General features: G+C 41.6%; 1 protein-coding gene across 1 annotated transcript in view; it reads right to left on the bottom strand.

The window, feature by feature from the left end:
- Positions 1 to 3,551: 3,551 nt before the first annotated feature.
- The window catches only part of necab3 (N-terminal EF-hand calcium binding protein 3), a 42,545-nt gene continuing 27,004 nt past the window's right edge, over positions 3,552 to 19,092 (bottom strand). The window contains exons 6-13 of the mRNA XM_061220017.1: positions 13,266 to 13,402; positions 11,641 to 11,762; positions 10,684 to 10,763; positions 9,473 to 9,529; positions 7,996 to 8,108; positions 7,212 to 7,289; positions 6,543 to 6,634; positions 3,552 to 5,201 (exon numbers count right to left, since the gene is read on the bottom strand). Of these exons, the coding sequence (XP_061076001.1) occupies positions 5,173 to 5,201; positions 6,543 to 6,634; positions 7,212 to 7,289; positions 7,996 to 8,108; positions 9,473 to 9,529; positions 10,684 to 10,763; positions 11,641 to 11,762; positions 13,266 to 13,402 (708 nt within the window). The 3' untranslated portion in view covers positions 3,552 to 5,172. The remainder of the gene's footprint in view (positions 5,202 to 6,542; positions 6,635 to 7,211; positions 7,290 to 7,995; positions 8,109 to 9,472; positions 9,530 to 10,683; positions 10,764 to 11,640; positions 11,763 to 13,265; positions 13,403 to 19,092) is intronic.

Here is a 19,092-nt window from a genome sequence, read left to right as displayed (position 1 = left end):
AATATAACTGATCAAATTAAGTGTTGTATATGGGAAGCTTTAGTTTGAATTAAAAAAATCTCCCCCAAAAATAAAAATAATGAGAAATCATAAGGCACCGTTAAATTGTAGCCTAGTTAGTGTGCTGCATAGTTCCCATAATTAGACTCAGAGGGATTAATACATATCTGTCATGGTAGCGCTTTTTATCAACAGCTGTATGTGATTAAAAGAGCACTGTCAGCCAAGTACTGACTGAGTTGGGCTATACTTCGGTATCAGTTTGTGGATAATAGTTTTTATAAACCATAAGCAACTTGGGTTTTATTTACCCTAACATGGGTGGAGCTATAGTGTGAAATTCAATCCCAAAAATTGGGATTATAGTACTATATTACTGTATTATTTTCAAGCAATTTCTCCTGACATTTCATTATCAGCCGAAGCAGTTGGCAAATAAAAATAATCTTGCACAATTGGCTACATTAATTAATATATTGTTCATTATCTTTCCCCGCCTCACAGCAAGGAGGTCCTGGGTTCGAATCCCCGTCGGCCGGGGCCTCTCTGTGCGGAGTTTGCATGTTCTCCCCGTGTCTGCGTGGGTTTCCTCCGGGTACTCCGGTTTCCTCCCACAGTCCAAAGACATGCAGGTTAGGCTGATTGGAGAGTCTAAATTGCCCATAGGTATGAGTGTGTGAGGGAATGGTGTGTGTGCCCTGCAATGGACTGGCGACCTGTCCAGGGTGTATTCCTGCCTTTCGCCCAATGTATGCTGGGATAGGCTCCAGCCCCCCTGCAACCCTGTTCAGGATAAGCGGGTTAGGATAATGAAAGAATGAATTAATTAATTATCTTTCCCCAATTGGGAATGGGAGGGTAAGTTATGCAAAGACATGTGCATGGCTCACTGTGTTCAGCACAATGGCTTTGCCTTCTAACACTCATCATCTTAAAGGTGAGTATCACAGCGAGCACACAGACTCATCTTACCAGTCTGTTGAAAGAAATTAGTTTAAGGAGTATGTTATCAGCCTGAAATGACATGTCTACATATTCCCAGTAGGTCCCCACTGTCTACATAAGAACAAAATTAACACTCCATAAAAAAAAAAATGAGTTCATGGCTATTCTTAAACACCAAAGACAAGGACAAATATCATTTTCACTAATTATCTCTTGTCAAGTGCTGGGCTTTATGATACTGTTATAACTTTCATTCTGGGGTGTGAAGCTTTATTTTATTGAGATAAAGCCAATCACAGCAAGGAGTTGATGGGACTTAATGAATAAGCACAGCACTGTTTTTATTTTAATTTTATTTTTATTAATGATACTTCCCAGTGCACAAGTTTTGTATCCCCCAGGCACTAAGATAAACCTCATTGGTACACCTTGTGTACTTAACAAATGAGGGGTGGAGAGGTTTTACCTGAAGTCCTACACAGTAAAATGCCCAGTGTTCTTTCAACACATAATAGAGGAGTGCAGTACATATGCATCCACTTTGGACCATAATGTACTGTATTCTGTTTTGACACAGAACATTTACTTGTAGTCATCTAGAAAACTTACATTTTTCAAATAAATGCACTCAGATGGCATTAGATGGCATTTCACTGACTGCACTACAGGAATGTTCTGTACGTGTTATTAATGAGAGAGGTCAGTGGAGAAGGGCCAGTCTGGTCAAAGCTGACAGGAAGGTGACAGCAACAGTGGTGCGCAGAAGAGCATCTCTGAACACAAGACGCGTCAAACCTCTAAGTGGATAGGCTGCAGCAGCAGAAGACTTCATGAGTGTATTAGGCATTTATTAGACTTATTTTTGAAAGTGCTCACTGAGAGTATATAGTGACTTCAACAATAGCTCCCTGGCCTTGCCTCATGCTCAATATAATACTGGCCAGTGCGCTACAGCATTCAGATTGACTTTTCTTTCTATGAGCAAACAAGCAAAAATGTGAAATGTGAAATGTGAAATGTGGAATGTGAAGATGTGAAATGCGAAAATGTGAAATGTGAAAATGTGAAAAATGCTGCCTGAAACTGGGAGCTGCATATGCAATTACACCTCAAGCTTATTATCACTGATGTGAGCAGCAGAATGAGTCACATGTTCCATTGATAAAAGCTATGAATACGAGTCCAGATTAGACAAAGGGCTTGTCTATCAGTAAAGAGTATACTTTGTTTAAGTCACTATATTTCATAGGGCTATGTTCCTAACATTCCTAACTGCTGCATCTGCCCAACTGGGAATCGATAAATCCAAAACAATTACCACTGAATTTGTGTTGGGAAGGAGGCGTCTCAAATGCACCATATTTTGGGAGTTTGCTCGCAGAACCGAAATACCAAGATACAGTTCTGGATGTCTTTTCCAGAAATGGGTTCCTGTTTTTGGGTGTTCACACACAGAATCACAAAGGACCAGGACACTAACCTCACCCCATCCTCAGCCCTGATTCCAGAGAACAAGGAAGCGGCTCCACCCACCAGCCAAAGAAAACTCAATAAACCAGTCACCGATTGTGGTCTCGATATCCACAGTCACTCATAACAATAGAAGAAGAGTCAGAACAAAGCCATATGATTTGCAAGAGGGATAGTGAGTCACCTACAGTATTGCAAATTACAATACAAATTGTTAGACATTCATAATAATTCATGAGATTGATTAATTTTGACATCGCTTGGAAGGACACAGATGTTCCTGTGTATCCGGCTAAATTGATTTAATTGCTGATTACATTCACATCAGGTCTTACACCATTGCATTTAGGAAGAGCATTTAAAAAAAAAAAAGATTTTGGAAATCCAGAAGGATTACTCTTGAACTACTACTGGAAAATTCCAACACTCATGTTTATATATGTATGACACCCCACTTACTTTTAATTAATTTTGTGTGTTTATGAGATATCACTTGACTGATTCACAGACCGTTTAAGCATGTGAACATCCTTGAATGCATCAACATCCTTGGCCTTCCTACAAACCAAACTCACAAGCAAAGCTGTACAGAGACTCTATGGCTCTCTAGAATCCTGCTGTTTGCTTAGTAATGTAGTATTTTCTATACAAATACATGTTTTTTTTCCTTCATAAATTCACATTTCTATTAATCAAGTTCACTACTTCCATGAATCAGGACACTTGGGAGGCAATTTTGTATTTGTGCTGTAATATTATTTTAGACATCAGCCAATAGGGCCCGTAAAATATCAGTTATTAATATTGGCCCCAGAATTCTTGAGAAAGCAGTCGAGCTTTAAATGAATAGACCAATGCATATAACGGCTGAATTTAAGGATGAAGAAAGTACTCCCTTTGGAACTAAAATCTTAATGAGGATAATATGTGAGTGTGTGTGTACATCAGCTAAACTGCATCTTTCCTAGCTGGTTGGCAAGCTCTTTCAAATGCTTTCATTTGAATATTATTCACTGTTTTATAGCTGTCAATCATCAATGTCCCTGAATAATATTTCCAATGTGCAGAATGTGCAGAGGATGATTTGATACACTGACAGGCTGTAGCAATCACACCTACATTACAGAAACAACATGTGCATTTCAAAACAATCACCTTTATTAATGCCACGTCTTGACAATTTTTGATGTTCATGTTCATTAAAACCTAAAGTTACAAGGGACAAAATGAAAAAAGCAACAAATGTGCATTCAGTTTGATGACTGTTTCAACAGGTAATGACCTAAGGAAATATGCAAGCAAAGGTAATATTTTCGATGGGTCAACTTGCTGCTCCCATCAAGGAAAGTCAATCGTTTTACATTGTGTGACAGAACGTTCTGGATTCGGTGCTGGAAAAGGTGATTCTAGTTGAGAATGCTGCCAGTGAGTCATTAAATACAGCAAAAGTGTTACAATACCACAGTGCTTTCACAGACACACAAACATGCAGTGTGAGGAGTACCTGTTTTTAACAGGGAGAAAAGAGAAATGTGTCAGAGCCATAGCTACTGTCAAATCAGCGTTAGCCCAAAGGTTGCAAGCTTAATTATATTGACTTTTTATGGTTGTGTTGTCTGACAATACTGGGCTAGGTGAGATCTAAGGCCATCGAATATCTTCATCCAGAATCTGCCAACAGAAAATATGAAATTCAAATATATTTTATTTGAGTAAAGTCTGTTATTAAGCTGGTGGCAGTGTGACTTAATGTGTGCATACAGTCATGCTCAGAATTTTGTCAATACACAAACAAAAGAAATCCCTCTGTCGGGGAGATTTTAAAGCAGTGCCTAAAATCTATTTAGGGCAAATACAGAACTCACTTAAGTTAAATAAATATCAAATGTCTAAGCACAGAAATAAGTATATTTCATGAGGTGTTCTTAACATGAAAGATCATAATTTTATCCTGATAAGCAACATCAACAATAGAGAACAGAAAATAGGTTAGGCAAAGTTGAAATGTGCATAATACTTGGTATGGCTCTTATCAAAAGTTACTAGCTTCCAAACAAAGATATCTTTGTTGCTATGCTGTTCCTTAGCTGTAAATACGCCTTGCACAGAGTGACTAAATGCATACTATTTTACATCTTGCATATTCCATAACCCCATTTACAGAGCTGCATTTTAACTAGTGCAGTTAAAATGTAGTGCCTGCTCCAGGTTGCATGAGATTCAAAGCCTGGCCATTAGTCTCTACATCCAGACATGATTGTGGGCTGAATTTGTCCTCAGGCCTCTTCCTTTTAACAACAAAGAGCAGCCAAAATGACACAAACAGCAATCATGCTATTTACGATTGCTAAAATCACAATGTACAGTATCATTGCGTCACATTTGTAAGATGTTTTCTTGTCCTGTAAGAACGGTGCTGACCTATGGTAGAAAATGTCTTCTGCACTCAAAAACAGATCCAAACAATAATAATGTGTCAAATTCACAAGTGGAATTTGCTTTTGCCTGGAATAAAGATTAGTCAAATAACTAACTTCCTGATGTAAATTCAAACGGTTTTGGGCTTCTGAATGCATACACGTTCATGTCTAAAGACAAACAAACACACAAAGGAAGCGAATGCTCTGTCTTCAGCGTAGTCCAGGTTGCTGTCACACGCATACTTAATGATGACTTAATGGCTGGAACAAGCGTGGTGTAGACTGAAATCCTTTTGCACTCTTCTTGGCTTTCGGTGCCACCAGCCGCTTAGCGCTGTCAGTTGTTATTCATTATCCACCAGGAAGCTTGAAAAAAAGGTGTCATTAAGTGCCCTGTTGGACTGCGGTTTAAGCCATGCCTTGCCAAAACCATTTCAAATGTAACTATTTTCACTTGACTCTTGGGCTTATTGGATAGTTTTATATTGGAGGGAACATTCACAACATTATCAATGCATATACTGTGGAACTAATCTAATTCATATTTAGTCTCATTGGGCCTCATGCAAGAACATTTTCATATTCTTATCGTAAATTTCTCATACTTTTTCGAGTATGAAGGGCTCATACAGGTGTGCCACATTGGATTCAACAAAAACTCCTAAAATAAAATGTCCATTATAATACAGCATATACTCAGTGAGCACTTTATTAGGTATTTATTACTTATTATTTTAGACTTTTCTGCTGCTGTAGCCTATCCACCTAGAGGTTTTAACTTGTTGCATATTCAAAAGTGCTCCTCTGCATAGCACTGTTGTAATGTGTGGTTATTTGTGTTACTGTCACCTCACTGTCAGCTTCAACCAGTCTGGCCCTTCTTCTCGGACCTCTCTCATTAATAACACATTTTTGCCTCCAAAACTGCTGCTGGATGTTTTTTTTGTTTTTCCTCTGCAAACTCTTGAGACTATTGTGCATGAAAATCCGGAGAGATCAGTAGTTTCTTAGATACTCAAACCAGCCTGTTTGGCACACATAATCATTCCATGGTTAAAAATCACTTAGATCACATTTCTTCCCCATACTGACATTTGGTCTGTAAAACAGCTGAACCTCTTGACCATGTCTGCATCCTTTTATGCACTTAGTTGCTGCCACATAATTGGCTAATAAAGTGCTCACTGAGTGTATATGTAGGTGGGTTCTGTCAGATTAACCCCCAATGGGATTAACATAGTCTACCATATAGCAGGTACCTGCGGTTCATTGTTTTTGGCAAAACATAAAAATATGGTGGACTGTTGATGATATTTTTCTTATTCCATCCGCGCACTGCTTGTTAAGATAAAGTTTCAAAGACAGAAACATCACATTGACACGCTGATAAAAATTGTATTTCAGATATAATTCCCCTAAAATAGATTTTATGCAGTAGAATATGACTGTAAAAGAATATCAATAAAGTCAAATGTTCTAAACACTGATTCCATGGAAACAACAAGAACTGAACCACAGGCTTCCTTTGCTCTGTGACCATTCAGTTTTATTCATTTTATGCAACTATTTCAAAAATTGCGTAAAATTGATATAGAACAATTATGTTCTAACACATTGGAGAACAGTGTTGTCATGACGGCCAAACGGGAAGCGGAATGTAAAAGCGCTGGTGCTAGCCAGTGTCCTGTATGCTTGTGGCCAGCTCACCTGGAATCAGCATGGTGCTCACCACCTCCGGGTCCTCTAGCGCATCGATGATGCAGCGCTGGAATGCCTTGCTGGCGTTAGACTGCAGGTGGCTAAGGATGACACGGATATAGGAATCAATAATTCAGGCCGACGCCAATGACACACTGCCCCACACGCAGTAGTGCTCCAATTAGCATGGCTGAGATGTGTGCATCTCAGGCAGTGACATTTATGCACTGTGGTGTAGGCTGTGTAGCAAGGCTTCCATATTCAGTAGTGTTGCCGTTCAGTAGTGCATCATCGTTCAATCGCTATCACTACTCGATGGGTTCCACCAACTTGGGGACAGAAATCGATTTGTAAAGTTGAACTGCTGCTTTGAAGTGAGTTTAATATAGGTTATAATTACAAAATGTAATTGTTTTAAAATGTTGAGTGTCCTAATTAGATGCAAGATGTTGCTTTTTAATTGATAAGTTGTCTATGAATATTGGTCGCATTGTGTTGTATAAATAACACCAGAAAATGACTTCTCTTAAGGAGGAAAGTAGGACATTTCTTCAGCTAGTGATGATATAATCGTTGTCAGGAGGAACGGAGATAAGAGCCATCTGCTCATCAGGAACGAGTGCCTAGCACCAGCCAGCCCAGCCCCCAGATGCCACCTGCATCGATCCCCCGACCCACCTTATCCAGGACAGACGGTCTCGCCAGAACTCGTACATTATGAAGCAGGATCTCTCCGGCAGCTTCTGTATGGACACACTGTGTGAAAAAAGAGAGAGAGCGATAGCCAAACCTTCTGGCAGACTCGATAAGGAGCGTGGTTTAGGATTCCAACAATTCTCATACCTTGTGAAAGATTGTATTAGAATTTTCAGCTTTGGGTTTTAAAATGAGGATAACTTTTTCTGTTTTGTATAGACTGACCAGACATTCTTCAGCATGATACGATGCATAGTGATCACATGTAATTTAATCCTCAAGTGTGATGGTAAAGTACCTGCTGCAGTTTAAATCTGACAACAATCCACAGAAAAGGACACCCACCATCTGGAACTAAAAAGCCTAAATGAAGCGCACAAAGATTTTCCTCTGAATCTGAAAATAATAAATTACCATATATCCCACAGAAATGGGCTTAGGCTAAGTACAGTTGTCAATGTATAATAAGAATGAATAAATACATTATCACACTAACATTTTGTTTATAATATTCCATGTTGTAAATATACTATAAATAAATGCATTATTATTATTAGCAGTGGTATTATCACCACAATATTCATATTAACAAAATTTGGCACAGAAAACTTCCAAATTCAAAGAGCTGTTGTTGAGCAGATGTCACAGTAGTGTAATGTTCCAATAGGAGCAGCTATAAGAGAATGCATCAGACTGAGTGCTGGGCTGTGACAGGCTCTTGGTGGCCCAGGCCAGGGCCGGAGGCCTCTTGGCGGAGGGAACCCACTGTAAATTGTCGCTCTGGTTGGCAGTGGCGTCGGCGTAGCTCTTCAGTGCCTGCTGGAACTCACTGATGTCCTTCTCCTCCACCGACAGCTGTCTCTGGACCAGCAGGAGGTTCTGTTCGGGCACAGAGCAGGGCACAGTTCCTCCCTGTTCGCCCACCAGGACTAGCACAGGAGCGGCGGAGCGAGCCAGGGAAAGGACAGTGTGCAATCTAGGGCATCGCTGTGGCTCTGATAGCAAATAGCAACATAAATCATTTAAAGATGCACGGCCCCACAAGCGCACGGTCTGCTTATCTCTGACTCTGCAGCACAGCTCCAGTTCCACACAAGTATATGTGACAGGAAACCTGCTCGCTGTGCCCACTGCTGATGTTTTCATGTTGTGAACAGGGAAGCTCATCGCAGACGTTGGAAATGGAAGACCTGTTGTTTGACCTCCTAGTTCAAATATGGGTGTCAGCGGTTGTAATGAGGGAGCAGAAGATAAAGTGTGTGACATTATCTGAGTTGGGAGGCAGTGGAGAATGCTGAAGACGGGGGGGCTTGGTGAATGAAATCAGGGAAACAGATGGGACACCGCTGTAACATTCCTGATCAAGGTGCTTAATCTCAATGCTCCGGCACAAACACTCCTCCCGGATGGGGTGGATCTGAGCATCGGAAAAGATAAAATATCAGAGCATCGCACAGTGTCCATTCCACTGTGTCTAATCTGTCTAACAAGGTGAGCAGAACAGCAAATCAATTCAGCAATAAATGTGTCTTTACAAAGTTCTACACGCTACACAAATAATGCAATCCATGTAGTTATCAGTTTTTAAGAGGTTACTTTAACTGCCACTGATGAATCTATAAAAATCAAATCATAGATTTTAGGATCTAAATCTCCATCTTTACGTGAATGTTTAGTATATCCACCTTCACTGGTGTCCTTGCTCGGTGTCCCAAACTCTTACTTAGTTGTATGCCCAGAAAACCAATTTGCATGACATGGAATGATCTGCCTACGGATATTAGAGGCAGTGTTAATAGTATTTTAAAGCTAATAATAGCCTTAAAACCTATAGCATAAAACTAATTTTAGTTAATGAACTCAAATTCAATGATTAAAATGCCCCTTGCACATGTATTATTATTATTGAGGTTAATATTGAAACTACTGGGTTTTTTTCTTGACACAACTGGGGGAAAAGAAGTGGAATGAGCGGAGGACTGAAACCATTTGAACAAACGGAAGTAACTTCAAGCAACTTAAAGTCCAACTCGAGTGAGTGCAAAGTCACGGCCACGCTTTAGGTGTGTGTACTTTCAGTCACAAAGATAGACTGCCTTCAGCTGCTATTCCCACCTGTGAAAATTCAAAAGCCACAATCATACCCCTTATTGACCACAAAGCTGGATTTACATGCTCTTAAACATTATCTTCCCTCGCGATGGCTGTGTGTGGAAAAATAAGGCCGTTGGGCTTGCACTTACAGATTCGTACGTGCTGGCTATTGTGTCCTCCATTTTCAACGGCTCCAGTTTTGGACTCTGGAAGAAGCAGCGACAAATGTTCATTAAATCCAGATCAAAGAAATAACTCTTCATCCTAATGTGCGAGGGGGTGTCGCAGGAAACCAGGGCAACAGCAAATTGTTTGCTTCCTCTATACGACTATATGCTCTGCTTCAGCGGAGGTAATACGAACCCTTCATTAAATACTCATGGGAGGGACTGCCATTTTCTTGCAGTGATATGCCGTCATGATCACATCTGTATTATCATAACAGCAAAGCTATGATATGTTACAATAATCATTCATGTCTAGACGTATCGCACATATTCTGTAATGGGTACTGCTGTGCAGAATGGGATCCTGTATAGAATGCATAAACACTACGGTGGGAATTTACATGAAACAATCATTGGTAAAATGACACATTCAACACACATTCAGTGTGTGTCGAAACTCAAAATAGTCATCACTATATTGATTCACAACCAATCAGATAATGATGATGAGGATCACTATTGAGTAGACTATAACTACTGTAATATATATGCATTTAATCCTCAAAAATAATATGATTTCATCAGACAACGGGAACATTAGCATATAGAACAGTAGCACAATTGTGACCTGTAAGCAGATGGCAAAGGAAATGAAGATGGTGCTCCCATCAACAGGGTAAGAGGCAATAACGCAATGACTGCAAGCAGGGTTACAAATACCAACAGCACAGTGTCTCTGGTTGGTGACCAGGAGCTTAAAATGCAGAAAATGTCCTCTTGAAGCTGTCCTCTTCCCTGAATGGCAATTAGTGGCCTGTTCTGGGCATGGGCACAAGAACTAATAGATGTGTCACTTAAGTGAATGAGCTGAGCGTTGATTACGTCTGACGACCAACCGTTCCTGGGTGCTTTGCATCTCTGCGGAGCAGATGTGGGGTGGGCGTGGGGTCTGTTTCAGTGACAGCGGAGCATACTGGGCAGAGAACTGGTCTTCCCACTCCAAGGTTGTTGGCTCACTTCCCAGGTGGGGCACGGTTGTCACACCCGTGAGCTAAGTACTGAACCCCACTTGCTTCTGTATGTATATAATATCTGAGGGGACAATGGAGTGTGGATGTAGAAATAGTGCAAGCTGTACAGTGTAAGAAGCGCTGGGAAGACGCCTATGCTGATTTCCTGAAGCTTGAATGTACCTGACACTCCAGCTTGTCGATGAGTTGCTGGAGTCTGTTGATCTGGGAGTTCCAGTGCTCATCAGGTTCCACAGCGACTCCTGACAGGGGTACAATAAACACGCTTTACTGCACAGTACATGCTTTCCTGTTGTGCCCATTCCTCCTCACTCAATGCATGTTATGTACTGTATCTGGAGCAGGAAAGAAAAGAACCATTTTGAAAGCCATTTTGAACAGTTTAGTTATATGTTAAGTATCATGTTTTCTTCTTTATATAGATGACTGCTCTTACCGCCTGAGCCAATGTGACCCCATTCTTAATAGGGAGTATTTAAAACATTTTGTGGTCTGTCAAAGCAAATGCGATCTTACCAAGTTTCTTGAGTATCAACAAGCATTTCTTTTTAATTATGTTTTTCCCCTTTTTGTCCATAATTAGGCAAGCCCAATCATGCTGCAGCCGCAACGCTCTTCATCGCAGCCTCCCACTGTCGATCTGTGAGAACGCACTCAACATGTTTCCCTCTGAGGCATGCGATGCCAACCACTGCATCTCCTCACACAGTAGTTTGCAAGTCGGGCTCACACAGACATGAGTCAGAGGAAGACCTCTCACGTGCCGCTCAACTGATGAACTTGCAGGACACTGCCAAACTGCCCAACCCAAAATCCTACTGTCCCCGAGAGACACGAGAGCCGAACGGAGCTCCGTCCTGCGGTACCGAGGGCCACGGTCAACACTGGCACTGTCAGCGTTCGATACCAGACCGTGGGGCCCGTCCATGCAATAGAACAGCGCCTCAACAGGACATGCGTTTTAATTAACAAAGGCCGCTCTCTCGGTAGTAGATATGACGACTTATTTTGGTGTATATTTATATGTCCTAGAGACATGGCTCAGCACCACTGCATGTCCGTACTGTATGCAGAACACTGTTCACGGGTGTGGCTGTGGCGGTATGGTGTGTGTGTTACCTGTAGTGAGCATGCCCGAGTAGGGGTCGGTGGGAGACAGACACAGGTTCTTCTGGGCCCGGCGGGCACACCTCCTGCTGCCCCTCAGCAGGGACAGGTCGTCCAGCTTCTTCACGTCCTTCCTGCGGAAGACGAGGGAGGCAGTTATTACACGTCTGAGTCACTCTCAGGGTGTAACCTGCTAACAAGACACACCAAATGAGCGCAAAAGCAGAGTGGAGATTCGGCCAGTGTGCTTTTACCGCCGGAGAGACGGTGAAGAGACCCCCTCCAGAGCTGTGACTGGTCTGCGGTACCCGCTGGCAGAGGGCATTTATTATTCTTAGATCCCTGCACCGCATTCCTCTCTGCGCAAAGAGAGGACACCATCTGGGTCTGAGGACGGCACCGAGTCAGCAGTGCTGTCTCCGCGGACCCCCCGTGGACCACCACTGGCCAATGGGACAACTCCCTGCCCTGCACGTGCAGCTGCTGGTGGACAGAACGGCCGCTGGGTGGGGTGCGCATCCCCCCGGGGAGGGCAGCCGTCCGTTAGCGGGTTAATCCGTGACGCATGTCCGTCGGACTGCGGTCGTTGTACCTGGGAGTGTAAAGGAGCCTGCTGGAACTGACTTCAGAGGACAGCGGAGGTGAGCGTGCACTTGTGTGGATCGATATAGGGCGTTTCAGAAAAGGAAACAAACCTAGAAATACAACTGCACGCTGCAGATGGATGACAGGAGGCCAGGGGCCTGCAGAGCCCTTATTTCATCCTGCCCTGTCCTCACCACAAAGCGGGAGGCAGTGTATGTTTAGGGAACTGGGCTCCTAACTCCGAGGTAGCCGGTTCGATTCCCAGGTGGGGTGTTGCGGTTGTACCCTCCTGCAATTTGAAAGACTGCCAAATGCTTCAGCAAAAAACCCAGCCAGCTGGGTAAATGTGATGAAACGGGTGTGCTTGTGACTCTGGATATGTATGTATGCTAAATTTAAAATGTCAATGTGTCAAGATCTCCCGCTCTCCTAAACCCCAGGTGTCTGAAGGTCTGCTTAGTCCCCGGTGAAGAATTTCACCGAACAGTCGCTCTGCATTACGGAAGCTGATCATGCAGAACAGAAGGAAATATGTTTGCGTAAGAATCAAATGAGATCCCTGTTCAAATGACAAGACAGATGGTTAGTTTCAGCGAGTACTAATTGTGTCAGATGAAAATTAATCTCTCTGTGCAGGGTTCACGTTGTGCCCAGAGAACTGGCTTTTCTCACAACACGCGCAATTTCCACTAGTGAATTAAAATGTTAAATCACTGGGCAATGGATATCACTTGACTGTATATCCATTTCCAGGTTCCCCTTGATGTCAATTGCCAAGGTTTTTTTCCTCAGGGATTTAAACCATGTCGGCCCTGGCAGTACATGGCATTATCTATTTTATGTACTTAACCAGGGATATAAAAATCACTCTCAATGCATTGTAATGATCCATTCCAAGTCTTAATAAATATTTTATTCCCTTGATTGATAGCCACCAACAAGCACGGGCATGCTCTTTGTAAAGCTTGACTAGCATGTGCCGCTATGCTTGGGAGTGCTATTTACTTACGCTTCTCTGTGGAATTGATTTCTCGAGGGTGAGTGGCTCCTACCTGCCCGGGCAGCTCTGCTCCTCCACGGCCTCCACAGCGCACTCTAGTGATGCCTGCAGGGAGTGCAGCTGGCTGGAGGTCTCCCGTAAAATGAAGCGGGTCACAAACTGGCCCAGCACGGAGGAGCTCTGGTATTCCTGGAGATGGGAAGAGTGGTTCAGAATAACAGAAGAGCTTATGAATTATCCCAGAGAATGATTCGCCTGCTTGCAAGAGTCTGATGTTTTTATAGGACCAAAAAAAATACTATGCTTGGATATATTGGATAGATATGATATAGCAAAAATATATACACCTGAATTTGTTGACATTTTTTAATTACCCCAATTTACAGTTACACATGCCTCTGTTGTGCTTTTGACACAGAGTAAATGTGAATGTATTTTTGTCTCAAATAGGCATGGCAATGGCAATCATGATCTAGTATTATACCTGGATGCTTAATCAGGAGCTACCCAAAATGCACATGCCCTTATTAACTACTATCCCATTCATAATAATAATTATTGGATAATCTAATTTGTGCCATTCTTCCTTTATGAAACACTTTCAGCCTTCATGCACTTTTTACCTCATTTAACTCACCAGTCATTCATTCAATTTAGCATCATCATAGAAAATCCTATCTGAAATGTTAATCTCTTATGATTATTTCCTGAATGTTAATTTGCAATGATCACTTTTTAAATGTTTATGCATGCTCACAGCTTCCTAAATGCTTCTGTAATGATTGCCTCTTAGTCTGTAGTGCTCTCTTTCCAGCTGCAGAAGGGGGCACAAATTCGGGCACCCTGGTTTAAATGTCTGTTACAATGAATCTGTATATGATCGAAAGTTTTTAAACCTTTCTGTGTTTATAACACTTTTTACTGTTTATACATTTAAAAAAAGGAAAAAGGTCCTGTGCAAAAGTTTGGGTACCCTTTTGGATTATTGTTTGCTACTTTTTAAAAAGATGATTTCTCCGGCCAAGACCCAGGTGATTTACTCGTTAAGGCTTCAATGAGTCATGTGAGTGCAATAATTTTATTCTGAAGGAACTCCATGCCTTCTAAAATATGCAACTGCAGTGGCTGTTCTGTCAGGTGTTAACAACCATGGGATCCTCTAAACAGCTGTCCAAGGATTTCAGAATGAAAATGGTCCATTTCCACCAAGAGGAAGCTACAAAAACTCAAACCTGAAGCCTGTTGGAACAATGTGCTTGATGAAACCAAAATTTGGCCACCACCAAAGAAGGCATGTTTGGAGATAAAAGGGTGAAGCCTTTGTAGAGAGGAACACCTTGCCAACTGTGAAGCATGGAGGTGGATCCATTATGCTTTGGGATTGTGTGGCAGCTATCAATGATCCAAAGCATAGCTCAACCTTGAAGTATCTCCAGGAAAGATGAATGAAGGTTCTGGAATGGCCACCACATTATTGAAAATCTGTGGAGAGATCTCAAACATGCCATACATTTAAGGAGGCCGAAGAATATTTCTGAGCTAGAGGTGTTCTACCAGGAAAAATAGGGGAAAAAATCCCAAAATAAGAATTGAAAGGCTCTTAGCTGGCTACAGGAAGCGTTTGCAAGCTGTTGCCTGAGTACGAGTTACAGTGTTGACTGACAGGGTTCCCAAAGTTTCTCACAGGGCCTTTTTCCTTGCTTTATTATTTTGAAACTGTTAAATTTTTTAAATAAAGTAATCTTACTTAAAAATTTGAAGAGATGTGTCATGTTTAACGTCGTACCATTTAGAGGTTAGGTTCGCTTCTGTTCATTTAGATTAATTGTAAAAGGCTTTTTGACCAAAGATGTCCAAATTGTTGCACATTACTGTATAACAGGATTAAGCAGCTCATTATCCATATTCTGCATAATTTATGGTTTAAGCATACTGATGATTATGATGGTTCCACAGTCCACCATTTTATATTGAAGTACAATCCTACGTGGACCTTTACTCTCTTTTTAATAATCTGGTATTCATCAATAAAATGTACCCACTACATATATAAATACCTAAGCATAACAGACAGTAGGCCTACCCTGAGTTTAATGAAAGAAAATATCTCACTAATCATACAACAAATGCCCCTCTGTGGAGAGGGTCTGTCATATTCATAATTGACATATACCTGCTGATTACGGTCTGCCCATTGATGTATAATGCCAATACACTCAAGCTAAAGAGAGCAGAGTTATCGATAGGTAATTAAGCTGCAGCCATTTTCTTACAGTCACAAGGGAGGTTGAATAACAAGCAAAGAATCACATTCATTTTAAAATGGCATTCATCTTCAGCACAGTGACTGCATTGAGCCTTCCTGGAAGGCAGCTCTTAAGATATTTCTCATTACATTTTAGTCCATATTAACACCAATATTATAAAGAAAACTAACAGAACGCATCACTATAAAAACAGGTTGTTAGAGTTGTGTAATTAACTTATTAATTATTTCAAATACAGATAAACAGAAACACAGATGCTACTGTATATATGGTGAGTGCAAGCATTACATAATTGCATCCGTGTTGCTGTTTATACAAGATGTATGGGCTTTAAGGAGGTGCAGACAGTCTACATAATTACTTGGGTATACTAGGGTATGGACTTGCAAGCTTTGGTGTCCTTTTCTGAGAAAATAAATAGAAAAGGCGTATTACAAAGCAGCTACATAATTTAGAATAGAGAATGATTTATATTTTTCTAACCAGCAGGATTATGCAAGCTCCTCTCTCAGTTCCCCCGTGTATCAGTGCGGGTGTAATTCTGTCACTGCTCCTGTTCCATAACTTTAATTGCATTTCCTTTCTTATTTCAAGCTGTTTTCCCCATTTGCCGCTTTCTAAAATAAGACTAAGAGAAACAATAAAAAAACTGCCTGGAAGTGGCAGTTGGAGGGATGAATTTGGTATACATTAATTAGAAATGTAATGATACTCAAGCAATGAGTTTTTAGCCAGGCATGCCAGTTAATGTGGTACAAGTGCACTATAAGTATGTACATTAAGCTAATGGAGTCGTCCTGTTAGACAAAAGTTAAATACCCAAAGATTCTGCCCTTAAAGGCTTGTACGGTGTCCCTTAGCATTTATTTATTTTACCAAAACCTGAACTGTTACTGTTGCTCATCGATCGATGATGCTGATATTGGTAATGCTTGATAATAATTATTTTTGACGATAATGATGATGATGATGATGATGATGATATTGACTGATGATGATGTTCATGATGTCAGCGTCAACATAGAAAGAAGGATCTTCATTTTTGAGACTAGCCCAAGAGCTTTCCCCACACGTCTCCTGTTGCTCTGGCTCAAATGTCAGCAGGTGATGGACACCGGCGGGGAGAAGCTGGCCGTAAACAACACCCACAGCACTCTCATCTCATTACTCCCTGCAGCGCTGGAGCAAGGACCTTGTTTTCCAATCGGCTGCGGTGGGCGCAGCAGAACTTTATTTTCCAGGAAAAGTCAGGAGATGAGCCCCTTTTGTGTTTGTTTTTTTTTTTTTTCTTCTTCTTTCGTCACTGAACCCAAAGGCAATCACGCCGCTGCTGCTGTTGCTATGGATTTTGCAATCAAAAGACCCTTACTGCCAAGTGCTTACGCCCATAATGAGAATCACATTTAATACCGCCAGTGTTCAAGTTTAAATAAATGACTTTCTGCATCGGTTCAAATTTAGCACATAGGCAACAGGAGCATTCCCTTGAGGCACTTTTAATCATTTTAAAAATGATAACACAAAGAAGTGCCAGTGACAGCTTGTGATTACATCATTTACCTCGTTGTCATCAACTGATGATTTGCTATTCATGCTGCCTGCAGAAAAGGACGATGCCCTTGTTACACATTCATAATACATTTTTGAATGCAATATCTTTACATCATACTTGACTTATATTATATACGTCCTTTTTTTGTGTCTCAGACATGTGGCAGTCATTGAGGACCTCTTTTTTCACATTCACATTGTTTGAATAGGTATTCAAAGAAGGATTAATCTGCCACTGTATTAATGTACATGTACATCATCGAAAAGCATTACTTCTGTTACCTCTGTTATCATATTTTAAAAGCCCGAAACTCATGTAGAGTTGTTGTTAATTATTTATTAATTATTTTGGGGGAATGCCAGCCACACTCTCTCTCTCACACACACACACACACGCACACACAGTTCTCTGTGAAAAAAATCTGGCCCAAGCCTATAATAAACAGGTTTTCACACATGAAAACCTACAGAAACAGGAGGGCCCTTTCAAGGATTTAGTAGCCCTGCATTTGGTAGGCACTCTTCTCTGTTGCTTACGAAGCTCACGATTTCGCGTCTCTGATGCTGACATTTCGCAGAAGGGTTTTCACGGGAGCAGCAGACCAAAGGTGCAAGACTCAATTCTGTAATTCACTGTGGTAGAACACTGCAGATTTCCTGTCAATGTCAACTCTGAAAATGAGGTCTCCTAATTAAAAGTAAATGCATATTTATTCTGCTGAAGGAGAGATTTTTTTTACAATTTGTTCTTGTACTGACATGCTTCAGTGGTTCGGCTGCTACCCCTTTCAAAGAAAGAGGAAAAATACTTGAAAAAAGGAACTTCCTGTGAAACGCAGATTTACTTTACTTACCCCGATCTACATACACAGTACATTCAAATCCACTTGGATTGTGATAAAAGCCGTGATGGCATTTGAAAACCAGATTGTATCATTTTTGATTATTCATAATTATAAAATAATTACTCTGGCCTGGAATCTACATCGGCCCTTCTTTATGGAAATCCCCATAAAATTAACTAATGAAAGCATATCTGAGTTGAACAAAGCAGAAGTCAAAGCATATCACAAACACGGGCTGAATCCATACCTATATGGCTTTCATTCTTTCAGGTTTTTGGGATGACAAAAAAAGGACCTTCCCTATTCAAGGGAAACAGTCAAAGAGTAAACAAACCTAGACAACAGGAAACGTGGTAGACAGAGAATGCAAGAATTCAAAGGGCTATGTAGAGCTTTAGGTGAGGGAGGACCGATTTTATATTAGCCTCACAGAAGTGTAATGGAAATGCAATCCAGAGATTTAGAACAGCCATATGAAAAGCTGAATCAAACCAGGGGCTCCCATCTTAATCAGGGTGTTGGGTCTTTATCTGGGTCAACAGCTGCTACTAGAGTGGCTCTTATTATTTGCTGTCAAGGTGAGAGAGAAACTAGGCAATATAGGGATGGTTGTGCCCAGACCTCCACTCTGCAAGGGCCAAACTAACACCTCAGGTGGAGCCTCACGGAGAGGGGAAACCACAAAATTCCAGACGCCACCATCCTCCACCAGCTCCATCCTCCGCCCACGCGGCAGAGAGCTCTACACGAGATGCTTCCTCTGGTGAGACCCCCCCCCCCCCCTTCCGACCGCACTCCCACACGTGCACCCGCTCTGGGAACACGTGAAGAGGCTACAGACAGACATGGGAGAACGTCGGGGGCCAGAGGTTGCCAGTCACATGGGCAGGCCTGTATGGAAAAGCTAGGAGGGGGAGCCCACGGCTGTCAACCAACGGCGTTTCTTCTCGACAGCCGAGAGTGTTTGTTGCATGTTCCTGCTCGTTCAGTCACAGCTGAAGGACCTGCATGTGACAGTCCCGTCTTTAAACTGACAGTCTTCGCGACAATAGATACCACTCTGCCAGCATCCTTTGAGAATGGAATAGAACAGCTGTCATATGTAATGGACCAGGTCTGTCTAAAATCTCATTCTTGTCACTCTAGGCTGCATTGAAGGAAACAGACGATTGTATGATGAACAGCATCTGTGCACTATAACATTAATATAATTACA

The sequence above is a fragment of the Conger conger genome, chromosome 14 (genome assembly GCF_963514075.1).
Source record: "Conger conger chromosome 14, fConCon1.1, whole genome shotgun sequence".
Classification (NCBI taxonomy): Eukaryota; Metazoa; Chordata; class Actinopteri; order Anguilliformes; family Congridae; genus Conger; species Conger conger.
The sequence above is the reverse complement of the archived record's forward strand: the minus strand, read 5'-3'. Positions and strand labels throughout refer to the sequence as shown.